Raw genomic sequence first — 13,808 nt, forward strand, 5'->3', positions numbered from 1 at the left:
CCTCCATTCCCAGTTCCACTTGTTGTTCCTCCATTCTGGATTGGATTATTTGTCCCTCTATTGTTCTTTTCCTCTTCATCTCTGGAGTAATCTCTGGTGAGGGCATATCTAAATACAGTTCTCTCCTCATTAGACCCTGTAAGAGTGGAAAGTTTTAGAGTGAGAGTGAAAATTAATTTTGTTAAAGAATTTCTACTATGTCTTGACCAAAACGTTTTATTTAACCTTCTTATTAGTATCAGAAAACAGAGAACACAGTCACCAAACCCATTTTTATTTGCAATCTCTTTGCAGATCGCTAGTGAACCATTAAAACAAGGTTTATATAGCATTTTTTAAAACCAAATACTATCTGTCATTCAAAGAACCAAAGACAGCCTAACTTAGCACAATGGACTGTATATAAAAAGGCGGATGCAACATCCTGTTCTGTTCATGAATTTTAATTTTTGTTGCCATGATGCCAGGTCTCTCTTGGAAATTAGATTTTTAATCTCAATGAGATTTTTTACCTGGATAAATAAAGGACTTTTTTTTTTTACACTACCACTCTGTTGATCTGTGACCTTAATTAACATTTTGGTCTCACATGCTCATTTCAGAATTTATGTGACACATCAAAATGCTCATTTTATAAATAGGGGTGGTATAACAGTGGTAACTTCTGACTGACAAATCATTACCAGTGTCATGTCCCTTGTGAGATCTACTTTCATAATATCAGGATGGTAAAGAACAAAATTCTCCATTTAAGTCTTCAAGAAACACGTCTTTTAGGTGAACCCACCTTCCTTGTACTTGTAGCTGTCTGTGATGTCCAGCCTTGTGTTGGAGCCAACAGCCTTGGTGGAGATATTCTGTCCGATTCTCTTGGTGTCAGAGAAAATATTCACCATTGTGCCATCAGCTTTACACTGCCAGGACACAAAGAAAGAAACACGATAGAAACCAAAATTTGAAATAATAAATATTGCTATTATACTAAAGGCTGCTCCTCTTTTGGTGCTGCTAACTATGTTATTTGTGGATTTATATAGTACAGCTCTGTTCACTAACCAGCCAGTCAATGCAGTCAGCATTGACCATAGCATAAACAAATGGGGCATCATATTTTAGATCGGTTTCTCCATTCAGGATGGCTTTGACTGAGGCTGGACCGCAGCAGTATGCACCTGCAAAAGGACAAGCAAGAAAAGCCATCGGATGAACATTAAATAAAGAAACATGCTTTACTAATACAGAGTAGTTTTTATTCTAACTTCATGGCACTAAATATGGAACTTTCTAACCATGGAGCTGCCATCACTAACAGCACTAGATGAAAAGAAATCACACAATCGAATATCACATTCAAAAACAATACTTAAAAATTGTTGGTATATTTACTGGCAAAAAATGAATAGTTAAAGTAGGAAAAGAAAAGTCATTAGACAAAGGAAGAAAAACTGAGGAGACAAGAGTTCGTACCATCGCTCTTCTCCTGTGGCGTTGGATCCAGAACTTGCCAGCCGTCATATTTACCATCTTTTCCCAGGTCAGTTCGCCTCATCCAGCACTCTAACCAGACATGATAGTTCCTGAAACATAAACATGACACAAGATTCTGATGTTGGAGTCAGTGGAAACACAACAGTGGCTTTAAAAACTCGAGAACATGGCAAAGAAGGCTGGGTGATTCACTTCACTTCAATTGAATTTTATTTATATAGCACCAAATCACAACAACAGTTGAATCAAGGAACTTTATATTGTAAGGTAAACACCCAACCCTACCCTAAGCTTGAGAAATGGCACCATAAATCACACTAAGGACATTCTTTCTATTGACAGATTAAAAGCTTCCAGACAAAGTCACCACTCCCAAAGCACACAAGACATACTTTGTAAAACCACAGTGAAGATTAAAAGCCTTTTAGACTTTTGGACACAATTTCATTTGTCCTCTTTTATGCAGTCTGACATATCAAGAACAAGATGGTGGTTGAGTACTAATAAAACAGAAAAAAACAGAAAAACCTTTTGAAAGTCAACCATGTAGCTCTATAGCATTTCTGGTGTTTGTTTTTCCAAAACCATTGAAAAACAATTGGATAAATTATAGAAAATTTTAAAAAACCCTTTATTTTTATTTTGTTATATTTCGCTTTATTTTGGAACTCTTGGAAGAGACCAAGAAGACTTCAGGTTTGTTGTATAGTGCCTCTCTGTTTTATAAATTAACCTTATTTAGTTCTGTGAGAAACTAAGACTGTACAATGCTCAGGGAAACTTTCTCTCTCCCTCTGTGTGTGTGTGTGTACAAAGGAACTGTTCAACTCTTTACCACAGAATTTAGTTCTGATCTGTACCTCTCTCTGTTTGCTTTCTCAATATAAGCCATATGAGCTTGTGTCATCTTACCAGACACTGTCCTTGGTCTCTTTCTCTCTCACTCCATAGTCAGCATGGTACACATCAATGATCAGATTCTTGTTGCTGTCGTGAGCTGACTGGTAGTTGGTGACCACACGGCATGGGATGCCCAGCAGACGCATTACTGGAAATACAAACATTAAAAAAACAGATTTTAAAAAAATGTGATATTTGTCAAATTGTACATTAGTTTAGCATCTTATTGTTAAATGTTGTTGCACTGGCCTAGTGATGGAAAGTTATAAGTAAGGAAAAGACAAATCAGTAAACCACTAAAGCTATGGCTTACCAGACTTTTAGTGTAATCCTATATTAGCACTAGAAAATTGGCAATTGTAAACAAACTTGAGACTTTGGTACATATACCTTGGTAGGACCCTTTTGCCTCCACAATTGCCTTTATTCTTCATACATATATTCAACAAAATGACAGAGACATTCCTCAGAAATTCAGAACTGTTCTAATCCACTGTGGTCATATAGCAAGGGACATGGTCAGTGGCTACCCTCAGGTAGGCTGTGGCATTTAAATGATGCTCAGTTGGTAAATTGGACAAAGTCTGCAAAGAAAATATCCCAGACACCATTGCTCCACAAGTACCAGCCAGAACCGTTGATACAAACGAGGACAGATGTCATATCGCATGTGTTTCAGGTTTAATTAATATTCTTTGATTTATTGTTGCTCATGGGTCTAGTTCTCTTTATGGTTTTCTGCTTATGTTATACTTATAGTTTCTACACTTTAGGTCTCTGCATAGTTGTATTGTAGTGAGTGGTTATTTGAGTTATTTTTTCCCTGTTATTAGCTTGAAGCCATTATCCTCTGACGGCTATCATCAACAAGGCATTTTCACCCAGAAAACTGCTGCTTATTGAGTTTCTCTTTTAAGGACTTTAAACCTTAGAAATGTTTGTGAAAAAACATTCCAGTAGATCAGCAGTTTTTGAAATACTCAGACCAGCCGACTGGTAGGATCAACCACGTAACATTTAAAGTCACTTAAATGTGAAGGTTCTCAGTCATCCAGGTGATACAACCTTTCTCCCCAATTCTGATGCAGTTTGAACTTTAGCAGGTCTTCCTTACCATGTCCATCCAGCCATCCTTTCTCCTTTGCTTATCTGATTCAGGGTCGCTGGGGGGCTGGAGCCTACCCCACCTGCCATAGAGTGAGAGGCAGGGTACACCCTGTGAAGGTTTCCAGTCTATCGCAGAGCACCTTCGCCATGTCTATAGGCCATTAAGTTTTTGAGTTGTTGCCCTGTGATTGGCTGATTAAATATTTGGATGAATAAACATCAGGTATACCCAGCAAAGTTGATAATGTACGTAAACTAAAGCACCTGCCATATAAGGCAGCTTATTTCTTATTTCTCATTTCACTTGCCTAAACACATACTGTATATATAACAGATATTTAGGTATGTATTCATATTACCCACCAAAATAGATACTGTATGTAAGTGAGGACTTGCAGAGTTAGTCAGTACCTGAACACATCACTCCTGCAAATACCCAGCACTGTCCATATTTGACTGGGTGGCAGCCGATGTTATACCAACGTTTGAGGATGGGATAGCTGCCAGACCAGTGAGAGGGTATAGTTCCACCCCAGAATGGAGCTGACCACCGTCCCTCCAGGACACCACAGTCATCAATACTGTTGATCTGGAGCAAAACAGGAAAACAAAGGTGAGTGAGTGAGTGAGCTTTGGCTCCCCTCAAAATTACTATAAAGCATTAATTAACAAAAGGTTTTGTTAATTAATGCTTTATAGTAATGCTTTATAATTAATGTGTTATTTTGTTTATGATGCCTTTTAAACGTTATGTAAAATGCTTTAAATTACCTTCTTGGTGAAACTTGCAGTGCAAATACAGTACATCTGTCCAAAACACATGTTATATACATAAATATCCTACCATGGCGCTGACCACACGGCTGACGTAGATGGGGTTACAGCGAGCAGAAACGTCATTAGCTGCATTTGCCAGGTGTTTGGGGTTGACATCTAACATCTTAAGACAAATCTTCATCATGTCCTCTTCAAACTAGACAGGAAGAGAGCAGCTTATCTTAAACTACAGTGCTCTAGGTTATTCGTACTTAATGGCAAAGTCAAAAATAATCGAAGCATTTACATTAACTAATTAATTCTAAAGTAAAATATTAACTTGAAGCAGCTAATATCTAAAAATGTCACTAGTCTATACTTCATAATAGCATGTTAATAATGACCTACAGTAGTCTCACACCATATAAATATATGTCTCTCCGATTAAGGAGTTACACCTACAAGCCATTAACAGTGACCATCTTTTTTGCGCCTCTACCATACTGAACAATAGAACTCTTAGAATAAAAGACTGATTGGTAAAAACATGATTAATGTGGTACTTTTCGGTTTCGATTTATCAAACCTAGAATCACAAATCCACTAAGCCTACACAGTGTGTGTGTGTTTGTACCTGCCCAAAGTCCCAGTTAATAGATGTGATGTAGTTCCCACTTCCTTTGTAGATTATACCACGTTCATTCATCACAAACTCCTGTCTCTCTTTCTCATCCTGCATAAACACTGAATCATCTACAGAGGCGGGAATAGGGATAACCACATGAGACAGACAGATTAATGGATGGATAATAGTGGTTTTAAGCAAAACAACAGCAACAGATGAACAGTGCTGGAGAGCCTGGAAAACAGGTCGGCAGATAGAAAGATAACTTACCAGAACACCAGGGATTGAAGAGCACAACCAGTTCTGCCAACAATATTTCCTCATCCCTATGTCTGGCAGTTAAGTTGTACTTTCCGATTGGAGTGTCAGCTGGGGGGGTAATGGTCAAATTCAAGGAGCCTGTTGGTGGGTTGGATCCCTTCTCTAGCTCCACTTTCCACACTGCCTTTGCTGATGGCGAACGCTGGATTCTGTCTGGCATACCAAAGCATGACTTTGTTCCCAGGTCCTCAGATGGATTTTCTCCTGTAGAGAGGATTCACAGAGATCATAGATGTGACAATACAGTACCAACAATACAATACTCTGTAACTACAGCGTGTACATGAAAGACAGACATCATTAACCAGTGTGAGTTACACCTGAATCATTTCCAGTAGTCAACACAGGGCAAATGACAAAATTTTACTGCATGAAAATGTTCCCAAACACACTGTCAATGCAGAAAAAGTATATCTTCATAGAAAAACACATAATAGAACAAAATTAATAGACTGTTTTGATGGAGAATAGAATAAATGACAGCCAACCTTTAAAAAACAATCATTGAAAGCTACTTAAAACTACAAGAAGGTTTGCCTAATAGAGTTCAGGCTGCATCGAGGAACAGAGGTGGCCATACCGAATACTGATTTTCAAACTCAGAATTGTAAAAATTTTCATTTCATTGCTGTATTTCCCAGGAGTGGCTCAAGACTTTTTCACAGTACCCAATGCTCATTTTGAATTTGATTGCAAAAGAAGGCTGAAAGATAGTTTAAAAGACAAACAGTGGTCATATCCAACTGTGCTAACTGGCAAAACACCTTTAAGTAAAGCTTAGTTTATTTAGCCTTTCACTTATGTGTCATGTCTGGCTTTTTCCTCACCCTTTCAATTTTTGCCACACCCTCATGGGTTTCACCTGATATTATTTCTCCTGATTGCCCAATTAGTTGTTTTTTTTTTAATTCCATCAGCTCATTAGTAAAACCTGCTTTTTGTTGGAAATACCTGATTCTGGTTCCTGTGTTTGGGTCCTCTTTTTAAACTACAGTTAACCACATGTAGCTGTTATTTATTATTTAAATTTATATTTTGTATTGATTTTCACAAAATTCTTCATATGTATCCATACAGATCTTTCAAAAATGTTAATGTCAATAATAAAAATAACAGCAACAAAAAAACCAAGAAAACAAAAGTAAGCAAACATAAACAAACTCCTGTTGATACATGGAAATCAATATTCAAACATCTCTTTTATTTACTATAAAGTGTCACAACTGCAAACTAAATATTTAAATTTAAAAAATATAAATTCAAATTATATAAACCAAACATGCACAGTTTGCAGCTATCAATTCCTCAGACTGACTTTCTCCTGGATCAAAACCTTTCCAAAGCTCAAAAAGGGTGCCTTCAATGGGCTTGGAGGTTTTTGCTTTGAGTCCCAACTAGGGCTGTCAGCGTTAATCGCGTTAAAATGACGTTAACGCCAAATCCACATTAACACAGCATATCCCCATTAACGAGTTAACGCGGATCACCCTCTGTGTGGGGCTGCCAGTGTTGGGAAAGTTACTATTAAAATGTATTCCACTACAGATTACAGAATACATGCCCCAAAATGTATTTTGTAACGTATTCCGTTACATTACTCAATGAGACTAACGTATTCTGAATACTTTGGATTTCTTAATATATTATCATGCTTTTTACAACTACAAGAATGTACTATTGCTGTGTGATGTATTACTATTACTGAAGGCTACTCGCCATACCAATAGCAACTAGATTTTTAAATCTTAATATAAAATGAGTAACAGTAGGGTGGACATTAGGTAAGGCTGCGCTTTTTGCAACGATCTCGTAGAGAAAACTGTTTTTCGTGTATATAAAACAGGTCCTCTGGCTAATACGTCAGGTTCCGTGTCGAGTTCATAGCCGAAAACTAGCTTTACTTTGTTGTCTGGGTCGACTTTGCTAGCGAGAGACAGAGAGAGGCGTTGAAAGGCTGCTCCAACGGAACTTGTTGTTTCGGAGGAAAACACGAACACAGTGTAGAGTAGAGTCTTAATAGCTTACTTACAACTGGCCAATACTGCCCATGAAGCTACATTGTTTAGGGCTATGCCTGTAACACTGTGCCTATTGCCTTCATATTAAATAATTTTTGAACAATAATTAAAAAAAATATTTCGTCACATCATTATGCGGATAGCAAGTGGAGGTGACATGGGCCGCGAGATTGAGACACAGACATTAGAGCCTTTTAATGCGTGTTTTGTTTGGGTTTCCACTGGCGTGGAATTACCAAGGACAGAGAGGGCATAGCCTAACATATGAAACAGGAAAAGACCGCCGTGTAATCCATTTATTTCAACAGAGTAACACTACCTTTTTAAACGGTAACTGTAACAGAATACAGTTACTCATATTTTGTATTTTAAATACGCAACGCTTGTACATGTATTCCGTTACTCGCCAACACTGCGCTAATACGTTAATCAAGCTACCCGCGCTAACCCGTTGACGCAGTCCAGCCCAACACAAAGGGTGATCCGCATTAACCCGTTAACGGAGATATGCCGAGTTAACGCGGTGTTGGCGTTAATTAACGGTGATTAACGGTGACAGCCCTAGTCAACAGCTTTGGGTCAGTAAATGTTTGTTCAGTGCCCATCAAACAGCATCTTCTGTACACTTTAGACATATTTTTTATTATAAGGATTTAACTTGGGAGGGTTTACATACAATATGTTTGCATTTTTTACAAAAAAACAAACAAAAAAACATTATTTAATGCTGGACCAACCTGTTACTGCTGTAAAGGTGAGCGGGTAAAGATTGGGGTTGAACGGCTGTGTCAGTTCAACTTTCACGGTGAACCGCTGGCCTCGCCTCACAATCAGCTGATCCTTTGAGATTTTTTTGGTGCCATGTTCTGTGTTGTTTGTCTCACAGTTGAGATTCACTCCTTTAAAAACTGCAAGAAATGTAAAATAAAATATAGAAATGTTAACTGTGAACAAAAATATCTGAAAGTCAGGTCACAAAGTGAAGTCTTTATTTTAATAAACTTATTTTTAATGGCATGACACTTTAAAAAACAAACAAACAAAAAAGAAAAGAAAAAGACCCATATCTGTCGTCTCCTGATACATTTTAACTTGGTTTCCTGGAAACATTTGCAACTGAAGGATGCAAAAGGCTTTAAGCTTGCTACACCGATACCTTCTCCATGCTAAAATAGATGAAGATTTTAGTGACCTCGATTCACCTCAAAAAACTGCCTCAGCTTGTCAAAAGTCTCAATTCTATTTAGCAATTTGGTGACAGGAACCCAGGGCACGGCAGGGTGGAGATAAAACTATTTAAACACTGTCATGAGAGTCATCCAAACGTCACAAAGTTGAAGTTACATGTCAGGAAAAATATGCATGGATTGGGCATGCCTCAACAGGGCAGAATCAGTGATGAACACAATGTTCGTGTCTCGACCAAACCCCAACAGCATGGTAATAAAAACAAAACAAAACACAAACCTCACATTTAAGGCCTACAGGTATTTTCAGGAGAACAGGTGAATCCATAGAAAAGCACTGCACTGACAAGTAACATGGAAAACTGAGACACAATTCATAAAAACACTTAAGCACAAAATAGTGAGGTTTGGAGAGACTATCTTAACACTTTGTCTTTTTCAATATTGATATGAGAAGTACTTTTCACAGTCAAACTTTTAATTTTAATGTTAGGAAACATGATTTAACAGGTTCTCAGTGTGTTTGAATTGAAAAAAACTGCGAATTTATAACTTTTTGTTAGGAGAGATGACGTTTTTTAGATTCCGTGGTGGGTGAGTTTGGTTTGGGTGTGTGTGAGGGAGGGAAAAATGCACACACCTGCTTTCATATTGTAGTTAACTGTCTACATTTTGTCACTATTACTCACATTTTTAACAAGGGTGTACAGTAAGAAAAAACCCCCAAAACTATAAACTTTCTTTAGATTTATTAAACTTATAAATCTACAGCATGTAGAGTTCTCCCCTTGGGTAGAGAAATTTATACACATTTTTTTTTTACTAAACATACATGAAGGTTGGCCTGAAATACACACTGAAACACCTGAGAGAGGGAATGCATTTAAGGGACCTCTCCTTAATATCTATAGAAAGTTTTGGCTGTCTGTGACATTAAAGTCAGTCTGTGAACGCTTTCTAAATATTTTCACATACATTTTTTTTGCAGTGCCTACAAGTTTGCATAAGTTCATATTTATATTTCTAACACAGTCTCATTGATATCTTAAAATTTTAGATCTTTAATTCAGTTTCCAGAGCTGCTAAATGTTACTTTGTTCCTTCTAGAATCTCAGTTGCCTTACATCTGTCTGCACTGCACAATTGAAACCCACAAAGACGATGTGTTTATCTTTTGATAGTTCTAAAACAATCTGATGGAGGGTGTCACATATTGGAGGTGGTCCTGGATGGGAGGCAAAACATCACGCGCACTAATATTTTGATATTTATGATTATTTATAGATGCCTTCCGAATAAAAAAAAACAAAGATAACCACAACAATCTAATATATGATTCAAAAACAACTGCTCTTACGTCGATGTAATGGGCACTTGAGTACGAAACTCGAACTGATTATGGGGGCATCGATCAAATTTAGAAGGTGTTCCAGATTTCCTGAACTAAATTTTCTGCCAAACTGGCCTGAATCTGAAACTTTGGATTAACTTCAACTTGCAAAACATATATTTGAATTTCCAGGTTGACCCATGATGACCACAGACATGTTGTCGTGTATGTAAAGAGAATAAACTGCAAAAATCCTGTTTAATGTGTCAATGTGAGCTTTTCACACAACATTCTCTGGCATGTACTTTCTGAAGACTGTTGTTGTAAGGCATTCATTTCTATTTGCCAGCACCTGCAAGTAAGATTTCTAGAAACTGGGAGAACTGAGGTCATGCAAGCTAAGTGTATAACACAATTTTATTTTAACTCTATAAAAACTTTGAAATAGGTGCAAACTTTTCTAAAACTCTTGTCAAATGCAATCCTGCTTTTGACAAGACTATTTAACTGTTATTATTTAAATTAAACAATTTAATTTAAATTAGAGTACATTAAGTCCTTAAAGATATGATGATAAACTTCAGTTAATATATGTCTAAAAGTTAATGTACTTACTTGACTGTTTGGTCTCCGATGTCATCTTTCTAGACTTTCCACAGCAGTTCAGGTACAATGAGAAGCTCTCTGGCTGGGACTCAGCACCACACTGACAGGTGGTTGAGCCCTGATTTATTTTAAACCGGCTGTCACACCCAGCCCCAGGTCACCCAGTTTACATTACACAAACTAGATGAACCATTTCCTCCCTGTTCAAAAAGCCACCCACACAAACACACACATAGGATAATATGATGCTGCAGTGCATTACATTCTGTTTCCTTTGAATTATTAGCGCGTTTCTGAATATCCTAAGTGTATTTTATAGTGCTATCTAATTTGTGTAAATAATAAGTCTGGATAAGGCAACATGCTGATCCAGGTTTTTTTTTCGCTAGTTCCATCTCTAATTGAATACAACAGATTGTTCATTTTCTAAATGATGATTCTAATTAGAGTCTAAAAGGAGTATGAATTTTAGTGATATGCAACTGAGAGATTGGTTATTAAGCCTAGTTTCAGAAAGCTAAGATAACTGTGTTTTTCTGGGCAAGGCTTCAAAATTGGGACTTCATAAAATCAGGTGACATGACAGTGGCACGTCCCTTTAATTTGACTAATGGCTATTCTACAGTAATTATACTATTTTGTGCGCACACCTTCCACACCACCTCCATGAAACTTAAGCCGATGACGAACTAAATAAATGAAAACCTTGAACACCCTGGGAATGCTTTTCAGGTCAGGTCTTGGCATGCAGTTTACTTTCATGGTTGAATGTAGTTGTGCATGAGAAAGACGGAACTGAAACATGTAACACTGATTATGCAATAAAATTGCTTAATATTGTATGATGTCAGACTATTTAGTAATTTCTTTGGTTTATGTTTTGTCTCTTGAATCATCAAAAAGGTGTCTGTGCTGAAACTGCGTATGGATTGAAAGTTGGGGTGGGTTCACTTTCCACTGCTTAGAGAGTTAGTCCAACCCTGAAAGAGCTCAGTGTACTGATTTTCATTTGGCATTCAGTAAGAATCCATTCTGGACTGTGAACCATACTTATTTTCCTGGGAATAAGAGATGGAAAAGTACATTTATGTTTCACTGAAGCGTAGTTTTCACATTCACTAAAAACTGAAAAGATCTCTGGCTTTATCCCTCGAGTTCTGGAAGAGCATCCAGTGTAAAATACAATCAAATGCAAAGCTATCCACTGTGGCAAAGTCTTGTGACTAAGGGAGCATAAATATGCTTCAATTCCAGTAAGAATTGGTGTATCTGCTCTAGACCATGTTGATGTTTTTATTCACATCCTGTTCCAAGTTTTAGTCCCCATTATTGTGGCAATGATTTAGGACTCACACAGAAAAACAAAAGAAATAAATGCCAATAACATTTTATTCATTATACAGGTTTTGCAATCTATGCTTTTCCACATCTTACATGTCAGGTTAGACCTGCCACTACCAGTGATGGGAATTACAGCGTTACAAGAAACGGCGTTACTTTTTTTCAGTAACGAGTAATCTAACTAATTATTATTCCTATCGTTACAACGCCGTTACCGTTACTACCAAGAAAATGCGGTCGTGTTACTATTTTTCAAGAAACAGACGGTTGAAGCTGTGTTCAGTTTACGCACCTTATATCAGTTGCACGGAAGTAACTGACTACGTATGTAATCTGGGCGCTACAACTTTAAGCTGTGCGCGCTCCCGCGGATGGAAATCACTTTCTGCCAGACAATCACTTTCTAGCACAACACCCAGAGCTAAGGGGGCAAAACAATCGCTTGAGTGCTGCTGTTTGGCTGAGGAACAATAAAGTAGTCGTGGTAAGCCAATCACTTCAAGATGACAAAGCAACAAGGTGATATATACCAGTTTTTAAATTGTGTTGATAGGCCACGTAAAACCAGAGTCATGATAAACAATATATACCCGTGTTTTCCTCAATAGTTTCATCACGTTTACTGTCTAAGGACAGCGCTAGCAAGCACTCTCTGCTTATGAGCAAACCCCCCTCCCCAGCCCTTTCGTGTTGGTGGAAAAATGCACCATGTTGACCAATCAAAAAATAATATGGCAACATGACATTTGGTTGTTTAGGAAGAGGGGGAAGTTTTAGGAGTGACGGCAAGAGAGAGTGTGAGAGAGAGCAGAAAGAGAGAGAGAGCGAGTTTTGAGATGTGAGAGATTTGTGAGGTTTAGCATGTTTGGAGTGTGTAGTTAATGTGTTGTCTTGTGTAGTTAGTGTGTAGTGTTGTGGATAGTTTTGTGTTGTGTGTCAAAACAATGAGGCGACTGCTGTCTGCAGGTGTCAGGCTGTGATGTTCTCCTTTATAGTGGACAGAAATTATTTTTTTGGAGTGGCACAAATAATTTTTGTGGCATCTTATTGAATGCAGAACAGCTGATTGTTCTGTAAATAGTTTGAAATGATTATTTAAAAAAGGGTAAAAGGTAAATGGCTGCAAATAACTTTGTTTGCAAAACCTGTGCATATGATTTTAAAATTGGCAATTTATATTTGCATTTAAAGTTATGAAATATAATTCATTAAACATGTTTGTGGTTGTTACAGCATAAAATATAACTTTTTCTACTCAAATTTTATACTTTTTGTCTAATTTTAGATCAATTGTGTTAATACAGTATGTCAAAATGAAAACATAACTATAAATTCAGACACGTGAGATTGTGCTGAAAAGGATGATACCAAACAAAGCAAAGTAAATAGTTTTTAACAGTGAAATGTGGAGGGAAAATCAAAAGTAGTGAAAAATGGCCTATTATACCCTGGACCCCAGAGGGTTAAAAAAAAGTTTTTTAAGTAACGCAATAGTTACTTTTCAAGTAATTAATTACTTTTAGAGTCTTGTAACTCAATTACTAACTCAGTTACTTTTTTGAAGAAGTAACTAGTAACTATAATTAATTACTTTTTCAAAGTAACTTGTCCAACACTGGCCACTACACAGGAGACAGTGAGACAGCTTACATAGTCTTTAAATGTTCTACCTGAACTGTTCTTTGTTTTTGACATGAAATGAAAGTATGTTTCCTTCGGTTTTCTTGATGTTGACCTTCTCATTGTATCTGTGTCAAATTTTAATGCACTTATCTGAAATACTAACACAACCATTTCTGAGGCAGACTCTGTATATGTATTTGAATCAGGCTGTCATACTGTGCTTCTTATCTGTACTGATTAAATGAGATCTATGTACGCAGCTTACATTGTGTTTTTCTCACACAAAATAATCCATGTAAGGACTCATAATTCTTAATTATTTTTCTATGGGCACACATTGTGTTTCAAAATTAATCTGAAACTGTTTGTTGTCCAGTTCCAGCCTGAGAACATTTTTCTTTCATATCACACATAGAAAGAAACCACATTGCCCAACACTGACATGAATAAGTCATGTTCATGTTTAATGCAACGTGGAAAGATAAGATCAGGTTTTGAGATACTCC

The 13,808-nt window shown here is 37.1% G+C and overlaps 1 protein-coding gene across 1 annotated transcript in view; it reads right to left on the reverse strand.

Annotated features, from left to right (window-relative positions):
* Window positions 1-10,426, reverse strand: part of LOC102193522 (protein-glutamine gamma-glutamyltransferase E-like) — a 13,206-nt gene extending 2,780 nt beyond the window's left edge. The window contains exons 1-11 of the mRNA XM_005724735.1: window positions 10,348-10,426; window positions 7,953-8,123; window positions 5,147-5,401; window positions 4,886-5,004; window positions 4,340-4,468; window positions 3,907-4,084; window positions 2,401-2,536; window positions 1,468-1,577; window positions 1,057-1,172; window positions 788-914; window positions 6-136 (exon numbers count right to left, since the gene is read on the reverse strand). Coding sequence (XP_005724792.1) covers window positions 6-136; window positions 788-914; window positions 1,057-1,172; window positions 1,468-1,577; window positions 2,401-2,536; window positions 3,907-4,084; window positions 4,340-4,468; window positions 4,886-5,004; window positions 5,147-5,401; window positions 7,953-8,123; window positions 10,348-10,372 — 1,497 coding nt within the window. The 5' untranslated portion in view covers window positions 10,373-10,426. The remainder of the gene's footprint in view (window positions 1-5; window positions 137-787; window positions 915-1,056; window positions 1,173-1,467; window positions 1,578-2,400; window positions 2,537-3,906; window positions 4,085-4,339; window positions 4,469-4,885; window positions 5,005-5,146; window positions 5,402-7,952; window positions 8,124-10,347) is intronic.
* Between the last annotated feature and the right edge of the window lie 3,382 nt (window positions 10,427-13,808).

The sequence above is a fragment of the Pundamilia nyererei genome, unplaced genomic scaffold, assembly GCF_000239375.1.
Source record: "Pundamilia nyererei isolate P.nyererei 1_Seehausen unplaced genomic scaffold, PunNye1.0 scaffold00012, whole genome shotgun sequence".
In the NCBI taxonomy this organism is placed as follows: Eukaryota; Metazoa; Chordata; class Actinopteri; order Cichliformes; family Cichlidae; genus Pundamilia; species Pundamilia nyererei.